This window comes from Loxodonta africana, chromosome 3, assembly GCF_030014295.1.
Source record: "Loxodonta africana isolate mLoxAfr1 chromosome 3, mLoxAfr1.hap2, whole genome shotgun sequence".
Taxonomy (NCBI): Eukaryota; Metazoa; Chordata; class Mammalia; order Proboscidea; family Elephantidae; genus Loxodonta; species Loxodonta africana.
In genome coordinates, this window is record NC_087344.1 from 88,576,208 (window position 1) to 88,591,831 (window position 15,624).

The 15,624-nt window shown below is 38.2% G+C and overlaps 1 protein-coding gene across 3 annotated transcripts in view; it reads right to left on the reverse strand.

Moving 5' to 3' along the window:
* FAF1 (Fas associated factor 1) overlaps window positions 1–15,624 on the reverse strand; it is a 620,612-nt gene that overhangs the window by 420,584 nt on the left and 184,404 nt on the right. For all 3 annotated transcript variants that reach the window (XR_010321387.1, XR_010321388.1, XM_010591294.3), the window contains exons 3-4: window positions 11,480–11,526; window positions 1,990–2,195 (exon numbers count right to left, since the gene is read on the reverse strand). Coding sequence is in view for 1 of the 3 variants with exons in the window: in XM_010591294.3 (XP_010589596.1) it covers window positions 1,990–2,195; window positions 11,480–11,526 (253 nt within the window). In the remaining 2 variants the exon portion in view is untranslated. The remainder of the gene's footprint in view (window positions 1–1,989; window positions 2,196–11,479; window positions 11,527–15,624) is intronic.

A 15,624-nucleotide genomic window follows, 5' to 3' on the forward strand; every position in this document is an offset into this window, starting at 1 on the left:
AGCACGAAATATGAAAAGAAGCTGAAGCAACACACACTCTAGCCATGAATAGCACACAGAACATATTACCAATAAAGTAATTTCACATAAATAGTAAACTCCAGAGATGAACTGTTTAACTGTAATTCAGTCAACAGGTATTTTATTAAGCACCTGTGCGCCAGGAAATAAAAATACAGCAATCAAGAGAAATGGTCTTTGTACTCATAGAGCATACTAAAAAACCAAACCCACTGTCATCAAGTCGATTTCAACTCATGGTGACCCTACAGGACAGAGTAGAACTGCCCCATACAGTTTCCAAGGAGTACCTGGTGGATCTGAACTGCCAACCTTTTGGTTAGCAGCCATAGCTCTTAACCACTACACCACCAGGGTTTCCATAGAGCATACTAGTGGGGAAGGAAGATAATTAAACAGATTATACTATATTATGTACTATGAAAGCTGAAATAGATGGTGCTAAAGAATATACTGGAGGACATTTGGGGGCACGGGATGGGTACAGGGAGAATGGCTGGACCAGGAGAGAAATCGAGACAGAAGGAACACACACAAACGCCCTGAATGGACTGGTAACTCAACCTATTCAAGGAACTGAAAGAAGTTCCTCATGACTTGGCATAGTAAGCAAGGAGGAGAATCATACAAGATGAAACCAGAAAGCTAGGGAAGGGTCTAATCAAGCAAGGATTTACAGGCCATGTTAAGGATTTGAACACTGAGGAAAAGCTTTTGAATGGTTTTAAGTAAGAAAATACCATAATCTGATTAGTGTTTGGAAATAAATTACTCTTCTAACAGCCTTGCTGTTCTATGTAATGTGTCTCAATCAAAAAAGTAAATAAAATTTAAAAAGTATCTTCCCATAAAAAACAAAGGCAAGCAGGAGAGCAGGGGGATGCAGACACCAAATTCTCATAAGACCAGACTTAATGGTCTGAGACTAGAAGAACCCTGGTGGTCCTGGCCCCCAGACCTTCTGTTGGCCCAGGACAGGGACCATTCCCAAAGCCAACTCTTCAGACAGGGATTGGACTGGACAATGGGTTGGAGAGGGATGCTGGTGAGGAGGGAGCTTCTTGGATCAGGTGGACACTTGAGACCATGTTGGCATCTCCTGCCTGGAGGGGAGATGAGAGGGTAGAGGGGGTTAGAAGCTGGCGAAATGGACATGAAAAGAGAGAGTGGAGGGAGGGAGCGGGCTGTCTCATTGGGGGAGAGCAATTGGGGAGTATGTAGCAAGGTGTATATAAGTTTTTGTGTGAGTGACTGACTTGATTTGTAAACTTTCACTTTAAGCACAATATAAAATTTTTTAAAAAGGCAACATTTCAGAAATAACTGAAGTTTAGATTTAAGGTAAAACAACATAAAAATAGAAATTAATACAATATCTGATTCTACAATGAGAGTGGAATAATCTGAATCAAGTATGAATTTAATAAAGTTTCTCTCTAAAAAAAAAAAAAACACCTGTTGCCGTCAAGTCAATTCTGACTCATAGCAACCCTATGATAACCTGGTAAAGTCTCCCAGGCAAGCATGTATGTTGTGCTTTCTTTGATAGACTACTACTACTGTAGCATTTATCCAGCTGGTAGGAGAAAGAGCGATGGAACTTGTATTATGGCTGATCTCTCATTAATCATACTATACAAAATGAGTAAGGATCAGTTGTAAAATTGTACGGTTTGATAGCTGCAATGTGCTTAATAATCAGGATGCTTTTTTGAGTTGCATCCACCCTATATACCACTCCATATATGCAGAACAAAAAGAAAAATTATTCTCAGACTTACTTCACTCTGAACACAGTATTTAAAAACAGAGTACAAGGATTTGTATGGGAAAATACCAGTTTCAATTTGCAGCTTTTTTTTTTTTTTTCTTGTTGGTAGTCAACTCAAAAGAAAAGAATACAAATTGAATGTTTACCAAATGTTTGCCTAATTTATTTACGAAGGCTTTATGGTAGTAAAACCTTACCAACAGTACAGCTGTCTTCAAGTACCACATCAACATTTCTGTCTCTGTACTCAACCCTGAAGTCCAGCATCCGAGGTTGTCTTTCTACAATTTGCCTGGATGGCATTACAGGTCGAAATGCTGAAGAGGAAGAGGGAGCAGGAGCTGAAGCTGAACGACTTGCTGGATCAAATGCAGATCCTGGTATGCTCTCACGTCCGTATTCACTGAAATGTTGACAGAAAAAAAGCATTACTGTCAACCAAATCATTACACAATATCACTAGGAGCCCTTGTCCATCCTTGGCTTGTGTTGTTCTTATCAAGTTTACCTACCTCCACATCAAGCCCTAACTTAGGTTCTACTTCCTTCACGAAATCTTCCCCAGTGACAAAAAGTTACATTATCTCCCCCTCTCCATTCTTACTTTTCTATGCTTGTTAGCAATATCCTATCATTTAGCATTTAATGAGATTTTTGCCTTATGTCATGATGATATTGGTAAAACATCATTTTAAACTCACTGAATTAGAACACTCTTTCCTCCTTCATTTACTCTCATTTATCCAATGATTCATTAGTTGACCCATTCACTCTACTTTCCTCAGTCTACAATATTTCAAAATTTCTCCAGTATATCCTCAAACCTCCATTCTCCCTATCTCACTCCTCACTCTCAAAAGTTGCTATTGTTTCCTACTTTGCAGAGAAGAAAGATGCCATCAAAAGAAATTCCCTCATCTTCCTGATATCAAATCTACACCACTAACCTGTGTATATACTCTCTCTTTCTCCCCTCCTGTAAAACAGAGGAAACATAATTCCTCCTATTTATACAAAATCTAAAACCATCTTCTCATTAGCTTTCCACTGTGGATTATCCTTTTCCATTCTAGTATCTCCAACTTCTCCCTCTCTTCTAGATTCTGCTCATTAACATTTAAACAAGCCAATCTCTCCATTATAAAGAAAAATAAAAGTGAAACCCTGGCTTTACCCTTAATAGCTATCTCACCCATAAAGTTAAGAAAATGATTATATTTGCAAGGTTTAAATCAGATAGAGTATATGAAGGGTTTAGCACAATGTCTGGTAACTTGTAAGAACTCAGGCCTCAAACTTGGTACACTGGATAAGATTAGTAATTAGGAGGGGAGGAGAGACTTGCTTCTATTTACACACATTTTCATCGGCATCATCAGGCAAGTTCAAGCCACCTGCTTTTTTTCAGCTTTCTCACAACCATCTTCTTGACGTTTCCTCAGCGACACCAGCAGAAACTGGATACACGCATTTCTCAGAAGTCTTAGCCCCAGCTCAGTGGGGTCTCTCTAAGCTTCGAAGTGTTGCTGACCACTTTGTTCCCCAAACCTAAAAGTAGTAACTTCCTCCAGCAGTTTATATATCTAGGTTGCTTTAGCTTTCCCTCTTTGCTCTTTTAGTTTTCCATACCGTATAACCAATCCTTCATAAATTTCCTCTCTTGAAATACCTAGTGTGGTTTCATTATCCTGACCGGAATGTGATACAATGAAGATGTGCCAGGAAACATACCCTCAAAGATGGGATTCAGGAATTGGCTTGATTATATCCTTGACCTTCAATGCAGTACTAAACTCTGTGCCAATGGAAAAAGGGATACCAGTGATCCATGCCATACACTGACCTAACATTTAATTAAATTATTACTTGTAGTTAATTATGATGACATGCTTATTGAAACAAATGCCTAAGAACACGCAATGTCTGTTTCAAATCACCATTATGGTGGCAATAATAACAATAAGGACGGTGAAATGACTGCTTCTGAATCTACTAGAGAGCTTACAAAAGAAAATGAAAAGCTCAGAGTTTTAAACTCTCAGCTACAGAGCTTCAAAAATGGTTTCAAAATTTATTTCTTGTAACCACAGAGAAAACTCTGCTGAGAATTAGATTCAAAATGTGATTGTGAAGATTTGCAGAATTACAGTGAAAGCTGAATAACGTACTTTCTGAGCGAAAGTTATGGCATTATTTTGGAAGAGGTAGGGCCCTAAAGTATAGGATGGGAACACAGGGGTGGACTCAGACGAAGGTTAGAATCTTGAACTCCGATGGTGTTTCTCAGTCTCTTTTGTAAGCAGAAACAGCCCTCCCTTCCATGACTAAAGCTACCCTTGCTTGAAAATTCTGTAATACTCCTCCTACCTGAAACAGCTGTCTTGAAACAGGATACCTATTCTCAAACCCCCCACGTGTCTGTCAGTTTGTTGTACTGTGGGGGCTTGCGTGTTGCTGTGATGCTGGAAGCTATGCCACTGGTATTCAAATACCAACAGGGCCACCCATAGTAGGCAGGTTTCAGCTGAGCTTCCAAGACTAAGAAAGACTAGGAAGAAGGACCTGGTGGTCTACTTCTGAAAAAAATTATCCAGTGAAAGCCATATGAACAGCAACAAAACATTATCTAATACAGTACCAGAAGATGAGGAGGACTTGAAGCACTTACTGATAAAAATCAAAGACTACAGCCTTCTGTGTGGATTACGCTTCCGCATAAAGAAAACAAAAATCCTCCCAACTGGACCAATAAGCAACATCATGATAAACGGGGAAAAGATTGAAGTTGTCAAGCATTTCATTTTTCTTGGATCCATGGAAGCAACAGTCAAGAAATCAAACAACACATTGCAATTGGCAAATCTGCTACAAAAGACCTCTTTAAAGTGTTAAAAAGCAAAGATGTCACCTCGAAGAGTAAGGTCACCTGACCCAAGGCACGGTGTTATCAGTCATCTCATATGCACGCAAAAGCTAGACAATGAATAAGGAAGACCAAAGAAGAATTGTAGCCTTTGAACTGTGGTGTTGGGGAAGAATGTTGAATATACCATGGACTGCCAAAAGAATGAACAAATTGGTCCTGGAAGAAGTACAGCCAGAATGCTCCTTAGAAGCAAGAATGGTGAAACTATGTCCCACATACTTTGGGCATGTTATCAGGAAAGAGCAGTCCCTGGAGAAGGACATCATGCTTGGTAAAGTAGAGAGTCAGCGAAAAAGACAATGACCTTCAATGAGATGGATTGACGCAGTCGCTACAACAATGGGCTAAAGCATAAGAACAATTCTGAGGACCGCACAGGACTGGGCAGTGTTTCGTTCTGTTTTACACAGGGTTGCTATGAGACGGAATCGGCTAGGTAACACCTAACAACAACATTCTCAAAACCCACCCCCACTATTTCTTACTGCCTCTAAAATCAGATCTAGACATGCTACAAGAGAACAAATTCAATGTCTTAAATGAAAGGAAACGGCTTATACTCAAAAATAATAAGATTTTGATAACTTGTATCAGCAAAAATCTGGGAAATAAGTATAGAAATGAATTTAAAGGGTGCCGTATTTGCACACAAATAATGTACACCTTCTGCATTTGTTTGCCAACCACACCCTTCCCTTCGAGGTATTTTCATAAGTGTTCTATACTAATATTTTTTACAGCAACATGTCAAAAAAATTGGCAAAGTGGCTCTTAGAAAAATATCTGGTGGGGGAGACAGCACAGTTGGCAAACAAATGTTGAACGCACAAGCTATTTGCATAAAAATTCGGTATTTGATCAGAAGAGTTTGGATCAGGCTAAATATAATGTGTTACCTTAAGCTGCTACAGCACCTGTAATAGACAGCTTGTTGGCTAAATGGAACTTATATCTCAAAGTAGTTTATGTTTAATGAGAGTAAGGTGACTGAACTTTCCTGCCACAATATAGAATACATTCAGATGTTTAGAAAAATAGGAATGCTGGAGTGAACTTACCACATACCTGCACATACACAAAGTCCATTAAATGGGGAAAAGACAGTCTTTCTAACAAACAGTGCCAGCAAACTGGACGTCCACCTGTAAAAACATGAAATAGGACCCATACCTCACACTGTACACAAAAACTAATTCCAAATGGATGAAATATTAAACGAAAAATTGTAAAGATCATAGAAGAAAAAATAGGGTCAACACTAGAGGCCCTAATACATGGCATGAATAGCATACAAACCATAACTGACAATACACAAACACCAGAAGATAAGCTAGATAACCGGCATCTTCTAAAAATTAAATACTATGTTCATTAAAAGACTTCATCCAAAGAGTAAAAAGAGAACCTACAGACTGGGAAAAAAATTTGGCTATGACAAATCCAACAAAGGTTTATTCTCTAAGATCTATAGGAAAATCCAATACCTCTACAACAAAAAGACAATAATCTAATTAAAAAATGGCAAAGGATACGAACGGACACTTCACCAAAGAAAACATTCAGGCAACTAACAGACACATAAGGAAATGCTTGAGATCACTAGCCATTAGAGAAATGCAAATCAAAAACTACAACGAGATATCATCTCACCCCAACTCAGTAGCACAAATCAAAAAACCAGAAAATAAAAAATGTTGGACATGCTGCGGGGAGCTTGGAACTCTTATGTACTACTGGTGGGAATGTAAAATGGTACGACCACTATGAAAAACAACATGACGCTTCCTTAAAAAGTTAGAAATACCATACAATCCAGCAACCCCACTCCTAGGAATACATCCTAGAGAAATAAGAGCCGTCACACAAATAGACATACACATACCCATCCATGTTCACTGTAGCATTATTCACAATAGCAAAAAGATGGAAACAACCTAAACGCCCATCAAAAGATGAATGGATAACAAACTATGGTACGTACACACAATGGAATATTACGCAATAATAAAGAACAATGATAAATCTACAAAACATCTCACAACATAGATGGATCTGGAGGGCATTACGCTGAGTGGAGTAAGTCAATCAAATGGGAAAAATGCTGCATGAGACCACTATTACAAAAACTCATGAAAAGACTTAATGCACACAAAGAAAAAATCTTTGATGGTTTCGAGGAAGGGGAAGGCAGGGAGGGAAAAACACTAACTAGGCGATAGATAAGTGGTACTTTGGTAAAGGGTAAGACAGTAAACAACACTGGGGAAGTCAGCACAATTTGACCAAGGCAAGGTCACGGAAGCTTCACCGACACATCTAAGCTGCCTGAGGGAGTGAATTGCTGGGGTGAGGACTGAGGACCATGGTCTCCGGAAATATCTAGCTGAATTGACATAACAGTTTATAAAGAAAATGTTCTACATTCTACTTTGGTTAGTAGCGTCTGGGGTCTTAAAAGCTTGTGAGAGGCCATCTAAGATACTCCAATGGTTCCAACTCGTCTAGAGAAAAGGAAAATGAAGAAAACCAAAGACACAAGGGAAAGATTAGTCCGAAGGACTAATGGACCACAACTACCACAGCCTCCACCAGCTGAATCCAGCACAACTTGATGGTGCCCAGCTACCACCACTGACTGCTCTGACAGGAATCACAAGAGAGGGTCTCAGACAGAGATGGAGATAAACGCAGAACAAAATTCTAACTCACAAAAAAAGACTAGACCTACTGGTCTGACAGAGCCTGGAGAAACCCTGAGAGTACGGCCCCTAGACACTCTTTTAACGCAGTTCAGCCAAAGGTCAGACATGCCCATAAAGCAAAATGAGACTAAATGGGCACACCAACCCAGGGGCAAGGACTAAAAGTCAGGAGGGGACAGGAAAGCTGGTAATGGGGAATTCAAGTTCAAGAAGGGAGAGTGTTGACATGTCATGGGGTTGGCAGCCAATGTCACAAAACAATACGTGTACTGTTTGATAAGAAACTGTTTTCTCCATAAACCTCCATCTAAAGTACAATTAAAAAATAAATAATTAAAAAAAAAAAGATTTCTAGACACTGAAAAAAAAAAATTTAAACCCAATAAAGACACTGATTGGTGAGGGAAGCTCTATGGCAAAATCTATTTTGGATCTAAACTTCAACTGAAAGACTGTTTTTATCTTACTCAGTTTTCCTCTACATATCACACAGACTTTTGGAAGGCAATGAACAAAGAAAATAAACAGGAACTCTGTACTTGTTTATTATTTCCATTTTTTAAAGGCCAACCTCTAGATACAAAAAAAAAAAAAAAAAATGTGTTATGAAGATAAACTTGTGAATAAAATCAGATTTTTAAAACAAGCATTAAAGAAAACAACACACAGTAACTAACCAGCCAAATGGGCAATTTCTGAGTCAGACAACCTGGATATTCATATATATTCTGAAAGCACAATGGTCAAGTTTGAAAACAAGTCCTGTCTTCTCTAGGTGTCTGCAATGAATTAAAACAGTGGGCAAGTGAACATATTGTACACTTGCCTGGTCATAAAATGAATGAGTTGATAAATACCACTAACTCTGTCAATAAGTTAAATTACACTATTAATTTGTAAAGTTAATTTTTAGAAAACATAGCATCTGCTCTCTATGAGTGCAAATAACTCACTAGCACTTTTTTCTAACAATAACTATTTCCAAAAATTATTTTAGAAGAGGCTTTAGACAACATGCTGAATAAATATTATACCAAGATGTAGTGAATACACATGCACACACTCAATGCTTGTTTATGACTGAATAAATGGTTTACATTTGAATGAATAACTCACACATTGTAAATATATTGTGTTAACAATATATATTGTCTAGTGAAATAATTCCTAGAGGAAGAGCCAAAAGACTTGCTTATATTCGTGACTCCATAAACATCATGCTGTATCATCTGGGCCAACTCACTTCATGCCTCGTCGACTCTACCTGTAAAATGAGGGATAATAATATCTGTCTTCACCTGGCTCAAACCCTGGTGCCAAAGTGGTTAAGTGCTACCGCTGCTAACCAAGAGGTCAGCAGTTCGAATCTGCCAGGCACTCCTTGGAAACTCTATGGGGCAGTTCTACTCTGTCATATAGGGTCTCTCTGAGTTGGAATCGAATCGACGGCAGTGGGTTTGGGTTTTTTGCTTGTTTGTTTGTTTGTTTCACCTGGCTTATATTAAAACAATAACTGCAAAAACAAAGCTGTAGGAGAAAGACGTTATAGACATGTATTGGATTTCAACTTTTTTACCTAAAGAAAAATCTTGAAACAAAAGATGTTACATGCCTGATTTACTGACCTTGAAGAGGACAGAACGGTAGAGAAGAAAGAGCATGGCTTTTAGAATACGACAAGACATACTTCACTCTCTACTTGACTTGTGACCTTGAACAATCTATATAACCTCTCTAACCTTAGTTTTCTCATCTGTGCAATATGAGTATTTACACATTATAATGTAAATAAGTATTACATTAATACTCATTAATGAGCACTGAATATTGTACACAAGGGTTGTAATGAGTATTGAGGAAAAACATGTCAACTGCCTAGCACAGTATCTGACATTTCATGGCTACATTAAAAACCAGATTCCCACTTTTGAATTCACACATAAAATCTGACTTCAGAAACACGTATAAAGCACAAGGACAGTGGCTCTTTTCCCTCTAAAAAAAATTTATATATTTTTTAAAACACTCCTTTAAATTGCCTATAAGTTACAATTTTTTATCACCTCTGATCAAAGGAGTTAAGTATCAACATACCTAACAGTGCTGTGGGTATTCAATTATTTCCTATCGAAAAGTTCATAATCCCATGAATATATTACACAACACAGCAATTTCTTTAAACTGTGGTATCTGGCAACTCTTTCTGCTATTAAGGAATAAACTGAAAATTAACAGTCAGTTGTATACACAGACTATACTCAATTTCACTATAAAAATTAAACATACAAAGATCCTTCTAACTGCCTGCATATACAATTTCCACTTTTAGTGTTAAGCCTGTCAGATAGTACAAAGAGCGCACTTAATAGGCACACAAGAGGAATTTTCAGGTATGTCAAATTCATAGTGATTTAAATGCTAAAAAAAAAAGTTAGGAAGGAAAATAGTTGAAGACCATTACTAAATACAACTGATTTTCTTATGTGGACATGATTTATTCCCTTAAAATAAGGAAATGAAACAAACAAAAATCCCACTCTGGTGAAAGTTAAATACCAAATATTATTAAAGTAATCTTATTAGAAACCCAGTACTGAATCTTTAGTTATAAACAAAATTTCAGCAAAGAGTATCACCTGTGACAGGAGAGATAGGACATTCCAGGGAGAGGGAATTTCTAGAGTTCGCCCATAGCAAATACTATTAATTGTAAGATACATTCAATATATACTCAGAACCAAGCAGCTGAGCCCACAAGAGTTTAGCATAGCAAAAATTTTGGCACAAAAAATGGCAATAGCATTTACTCAAGAATAAAACTGGAGCCGTATTTCGCAGTCTAAAACTTTCTAAACCAAGGAGGGGAAAAAGGCCATGAAAGGACGAAATCATTGGGTTTGCTTTCTAGACAAGGATTTCAATAGAATTAAATGCATTTGAAAATGACACCCTGTCCCTGCCCCCTGGAAATAAGTTGGTAGAATCCCTGGAAATCAGCCACGTTTGCTCTGGATGAAATTCTGACAATTAAAAAAAGGGGGTGTGGGTGACAGTCTGCTGATCATTGATTTCACCTGAAAACCATAAGGGTGATATAGGTACCACAGAAAATTTTGAATCCACCCTAAAAATACAGTTTCCTGTAAAATACAGGACACTTCGCAGCTTATGGTAAATATTTTGATGTTTGTGCCATAGCACCTCCTTCCTCTCCAAACGATCCCATTCCGAGTCTGCTGTCTGTTGCCCCATCCGCACTTCCCAGATTATGCTTCACTGACTTAGAAAGCCCAGCTACCACAGCTTTAATTCAGAGCGAGGGGAAATCGAGTAACGAAAACTACTCTTGGAAGGGAGTGTGGTTTCACCTCCTATGACTTTGTAGTGTGCCCTTTTAATCCAGAACCAGAGTTTCCTATTTTAAGGAGAAAAGAAAGTTATAAATTTATTTTTAACTTAAAACATTATTTTATAATTATCATGGCTCTCTTGGCACCATCTTTTGATTTTACCTTCTGGCAATAACGCAAAACCACTAAGACCACTCCACATGTTAACATAGATTCTTCAGGTAAAATAGTCCAGAGCTCTGTGAAGTTTTATCATGGACTTAATCAAACTGTCACGAGTTATTATATACTTAATTTATAAACCAAGATGGAGACAAAAAGACTGTAGCAAGGCTGGAGATAAAGATGATAGAAATATTCTGAGGCCATTCAGTCATCGAGCCATATCTCATTTTCTCAATGCCAAAAGTTTAAAGGACTCAATTCCTTCCATCTTACAAATCAGAAGATGACTCTGAAATCCTTTCTTTAAAAAAATAATAACATAACCATCTCAAAAGGCGGTATTACCCAATCTGAAATAAAGTTACAGAGTTAAAAGCTGAAGACTTTAGAGACTTAACATAACTAAATAAAAGAGCAATGACTATATTAATAAACTTATATACCAAAAATCAAATGCTCTATTAAATAGTGAAAAACAAGATAACGATTTTATTTTTGCTCTGTTAAATTCTCACTGTTGAATGAGAAATGCCTTGTAACATACCTTTGTAGAATGCCATTTTCCTGGGGTATTACACCATTGATAGCTGCCTGCAAACAAAAATCAGAGAAGGCCATTTAATTGAAAAGAAAAGCTTTTTTTATTTTAAGGGGGGAGGGGTAGACAGAACACTGTAAAGGGAAATAAGTATATTTTGAAAAACTTGTTTAAACAAAATATTAAATGTTTCCTTAATGATGGAAAATATTCTCTATTTAAATGTTGCTCTACTTTCCGATAATAAAACCATATTTTAGGAGATTAAAAAACATGCATTTGGCATTTAATATCCCTAAACCTTAAGTTATTAAAAGCTTAATTCTATAGAGCTCACTGAAGCAAACCATCCTCAAAACCAATGCTTAAGGATGTCAGAACAAGTAAAATATAGTACCTTAAAGCTTTAAAGCTATCTTTTTAACCTTATTTCCCTCCCCAGAGCAAGATTTAAATCACAAATGCAAACCTCCATGATCAAGCAAAAATTAGCTCAAGAATTCGATTCATTATTTCATGTTATAATCATTATTCTTAAAAATAACACTCAGAAGGAAAGAATGTAGAGGCAAAAGTTCTTTGATAAACATAACACCGCAACTATTAAAAAAAAAAAAAAAAAACCTATTGCTGTTGAGTCCAACTCATAGCAACCCTATAAGACAGAGCAGAACTGCCCCATAGGGTTTCCAAGGAGCGCCTGGTGGATTCCAACTGCCATGGCAGCCGAGCTCTTAACCACTATGCCACCAGGGCTCCACCACAACTATATCAGGTTATAAAAGGGAGGAAAGAGCATCATCAGAGATGTTTCCTTATGTAAAACATTCCTGAAATTCATCTATAAGCTATCATGTCACCAAGTACCCAAAACACCACAAAGGTGCAACATGGATGTTTTTGAAAGCTACTAAGCAAGCAAGCTGTCACATCCTGGACTGTGAGGAGCTCACTGCAGAGCAATAGGGAAGATTTTCTGAAAAAAAAAAGAGGGGGGGACCATTTCAACTTTGCCTTTCCACCACAACTTCAAAGCCACCAATTCCATGGAAGAATCTCTGCCTAGTGCCAGATCAATCATCCCATTTCTGTTGACAGCAATGGTCACACATACAAGTATCTCCTTTGCTAAATAATAGTGAATGGTAAGAAAATATTCTATAATGTTAGAAAAGAAACAAAATTCCAAAGCTTGGAAAGATTTGGTTCAAATTTTAACTGGGGAACAGAATAGAAAGAACACTTTTTGTTGTTAGGTACCGATGAGTCAGTTCCGACTCATAGCAACCCCTATGTACCACAGAACGAAACGTTGCCTGGTCCTGCACAATCTTTAAAATCACTGTTATGTTTGAGCCTATTGTTGCAGCCACTGTGTCAACTCATCTCATTGAGGGTCTTCCTCTTTTTCACTGACCCTGTACTTTATGAAGCATGATGTCCTTCTCCAGGGACTGAGCTCTCCTGACAACATGTCCAAAGTATGTAACATGCAGTCTCACCAACCTTGCTTCTAAGGAGCATTCTGGTCATACTTCTTCCAAGATGGATTTGTTCGTTCTTTTGGCAGTTCATGGTATATTCAATATTCTTCACCAACACCACAATTCGAAGGTGTCAATTCTTCTTGGGTCTTCCTTATTCACTGTCCAGCTTTCACATGCATATGACGCAACTGAAAATACCATGGCCTGGGTCAGGCGCACCTTAGTCTTCAAGGTGACATCATTGCTTATCAACACTTTAAAGAGATCCTTTGCAGTAGATTTGCCCAGTGCAATGCATCTTTTAATTTCCTGACTGCTACCTCCATGGGTGTTGATTGTGGATCCAAGTAAAATGAAATCCTTGACAACCTCAATCTTTTCTCCCTTTGTCATGATGTGGCTTATTGGTCCAGTTGTGAGGATTTTTGTTTTATGTTTAGGTATAATCCATACTGAAGCCTGTGGACTTTGATCTTCATCAGTAAGTGCTTCAAGTTCTCTTCACTTTCAGCAAGCAAGGTTGTGTCATCTGCATATTAAGGGTTGTTAATGAGTCTGAATCAACTCAACGGCACTGGGTTTTTTAATGAGTCTTCCTCCAATCCTGATGTTCCATTCTTCTTCATATAGTCCGGCTCCTCAGATTATTTGCTCAGCACACAGATTGAATATGTGTGGTGAAAGAATACCACCCTGATACACACCTTTCCTGACTTTAAACCAATCAGTATCCCCTGGTTCTGTCCAAACAACTGCCCCTTGATCTACGTACAGGTTCCTCATGAGCACAATTAAGTCTTCTGGAATTCCCATTCTTTGCACTGTTATCCATAATTTGTTATGATCCACACAGTCAAATGCCTTTGCATAGTCAATAAAACACAGGTAAACATCTTTCTGGTATTCTCTGCTTTCAGCCAGGATCCACCTGACATCAGCAACGATATTCCTGGTTCCACGTCCTCTTCTGAATCTAGCCTGAATTTCTGGCAGTTCCCTGTTGATATACTGCTGCAGCCGCTTTTGAATGATTTTTAGGAAAATTCTGCTTGTGTGTGATATTAATGACATTGTTCAATCACCTTTCTTGGGAATAGGCATAAATATGGATCTCCTCCAGTTAGCCAGGTAGCCGCGTTCCCAATTTCTTGGCATAGAGGAGTGAGTAGTTTCAGCGCTGTATCCATTTGTTGAAACACCTCAATTGATATTACATGAATTCCTAGAGCCTTGTTCTTCGCCAATGCCTTCAGTGAAGCTTGGACTTCCTCCCTCAGCACCATTGGCTCCTGATCATATGCTACCTCATGAAATGGTTGAAAGCGACTACATCTGTGGAAAGAAACGATGCAAAAGCTCAATATCATCAGTCAGAAAAATGCCAGGGGCTGACTATGGAGCAGACCATCAATTGCTCATATGCAAGTTCAAGCTGAAACTGAAGAAAATCAGAGCATGTCCATGACAGCCAAAATATGACCTTGAGTATATCTCACCTGAATTTAGAGACCATCTCAAAAATAAATTTGACAGGCTGAACACTAATGACCGAAGACCGGACGAGTTGTGGAATGACATGAAGAAAGCAATAGGTCATTGAAAAGACAGGAAAGAAAGAAAAGACCAAGATGGATGTCAAAAGAGACTCTGAAATTTGCCCTCGAACCTTGAGCAGCTAAAGCAAAAGGAAGAATTGATGAAGTAAAAGAACTGAACAGAAGATTTCAATGTGCGGCTCGAGATGACAAAGTAAAGTATTATAATGACATGTGCAAAGAGCTGGAGATAGATACCAAAAGGGAAGAACACCCTCGGCATTTCTCAAGCTGAAAGAACTGAAGAAAAAATTCAAGCCTCAGAGTTGCAATAGTGAAGGATTCCATGGGGGAAATATTAAACGACACAGGAAGCATCAAAAGAATACGGAAGGAATACACAGAGGAAAGAATACTAAGGATCTGGAAAGTCCAGCATTTGTATAAAAGTTCTGCCATTTATTAGTCTGATGACCTTGGTATATCCACTAAAAATTCTTGAGCCTCAGTTTCACCATCTGTATAATGAGCTAATATTATATCCTCAGCTAAAATGGGCCATTTGTTTTGTTCCGCAGGGGCATCAAGTTCCTGTATTTCTTAGGGCCTTGGAAGATAATTCTCTCCATTTAGAATGACTTCCCCACTCTCTGGCTAAATCCTAATGATCATAACTGAGACTTCTGTTAGATACACTTTTTTAAATAGTACTTCCCTGGACTCAACGGCACTGGGTTTTTTGGGTGATCAACCTCCTATTCAGCTAGATTTATTCTCACATAGAACTCTGTACTCTTCTTTCATATTATCACTATGTATGTATTTGGGCGATTATTTGTTTTACATCTTTCTCATTAAACTTCAGTCTCCATGGGGGAAGCGATAACAATTTTGCTCACCACTTTGGTTAGCCCCATTGCCTAGTACAGTGCCTGCACATAGCAGGTGCTCAATAATTATTCATTAAATGAGTGACGCTAGAAGAGTGCATCTGACCAAGAGGAGCCTACCTAACCAAGATTTCAGGAAAGCTCCCTGGATGAAATAATGTTTCAACTGAGACTGAAGGATAAGTGAAAAGCAGCAAGATTGGAGGGAGGTCTGGGCACTCTATGCAGAAGGAACAGTG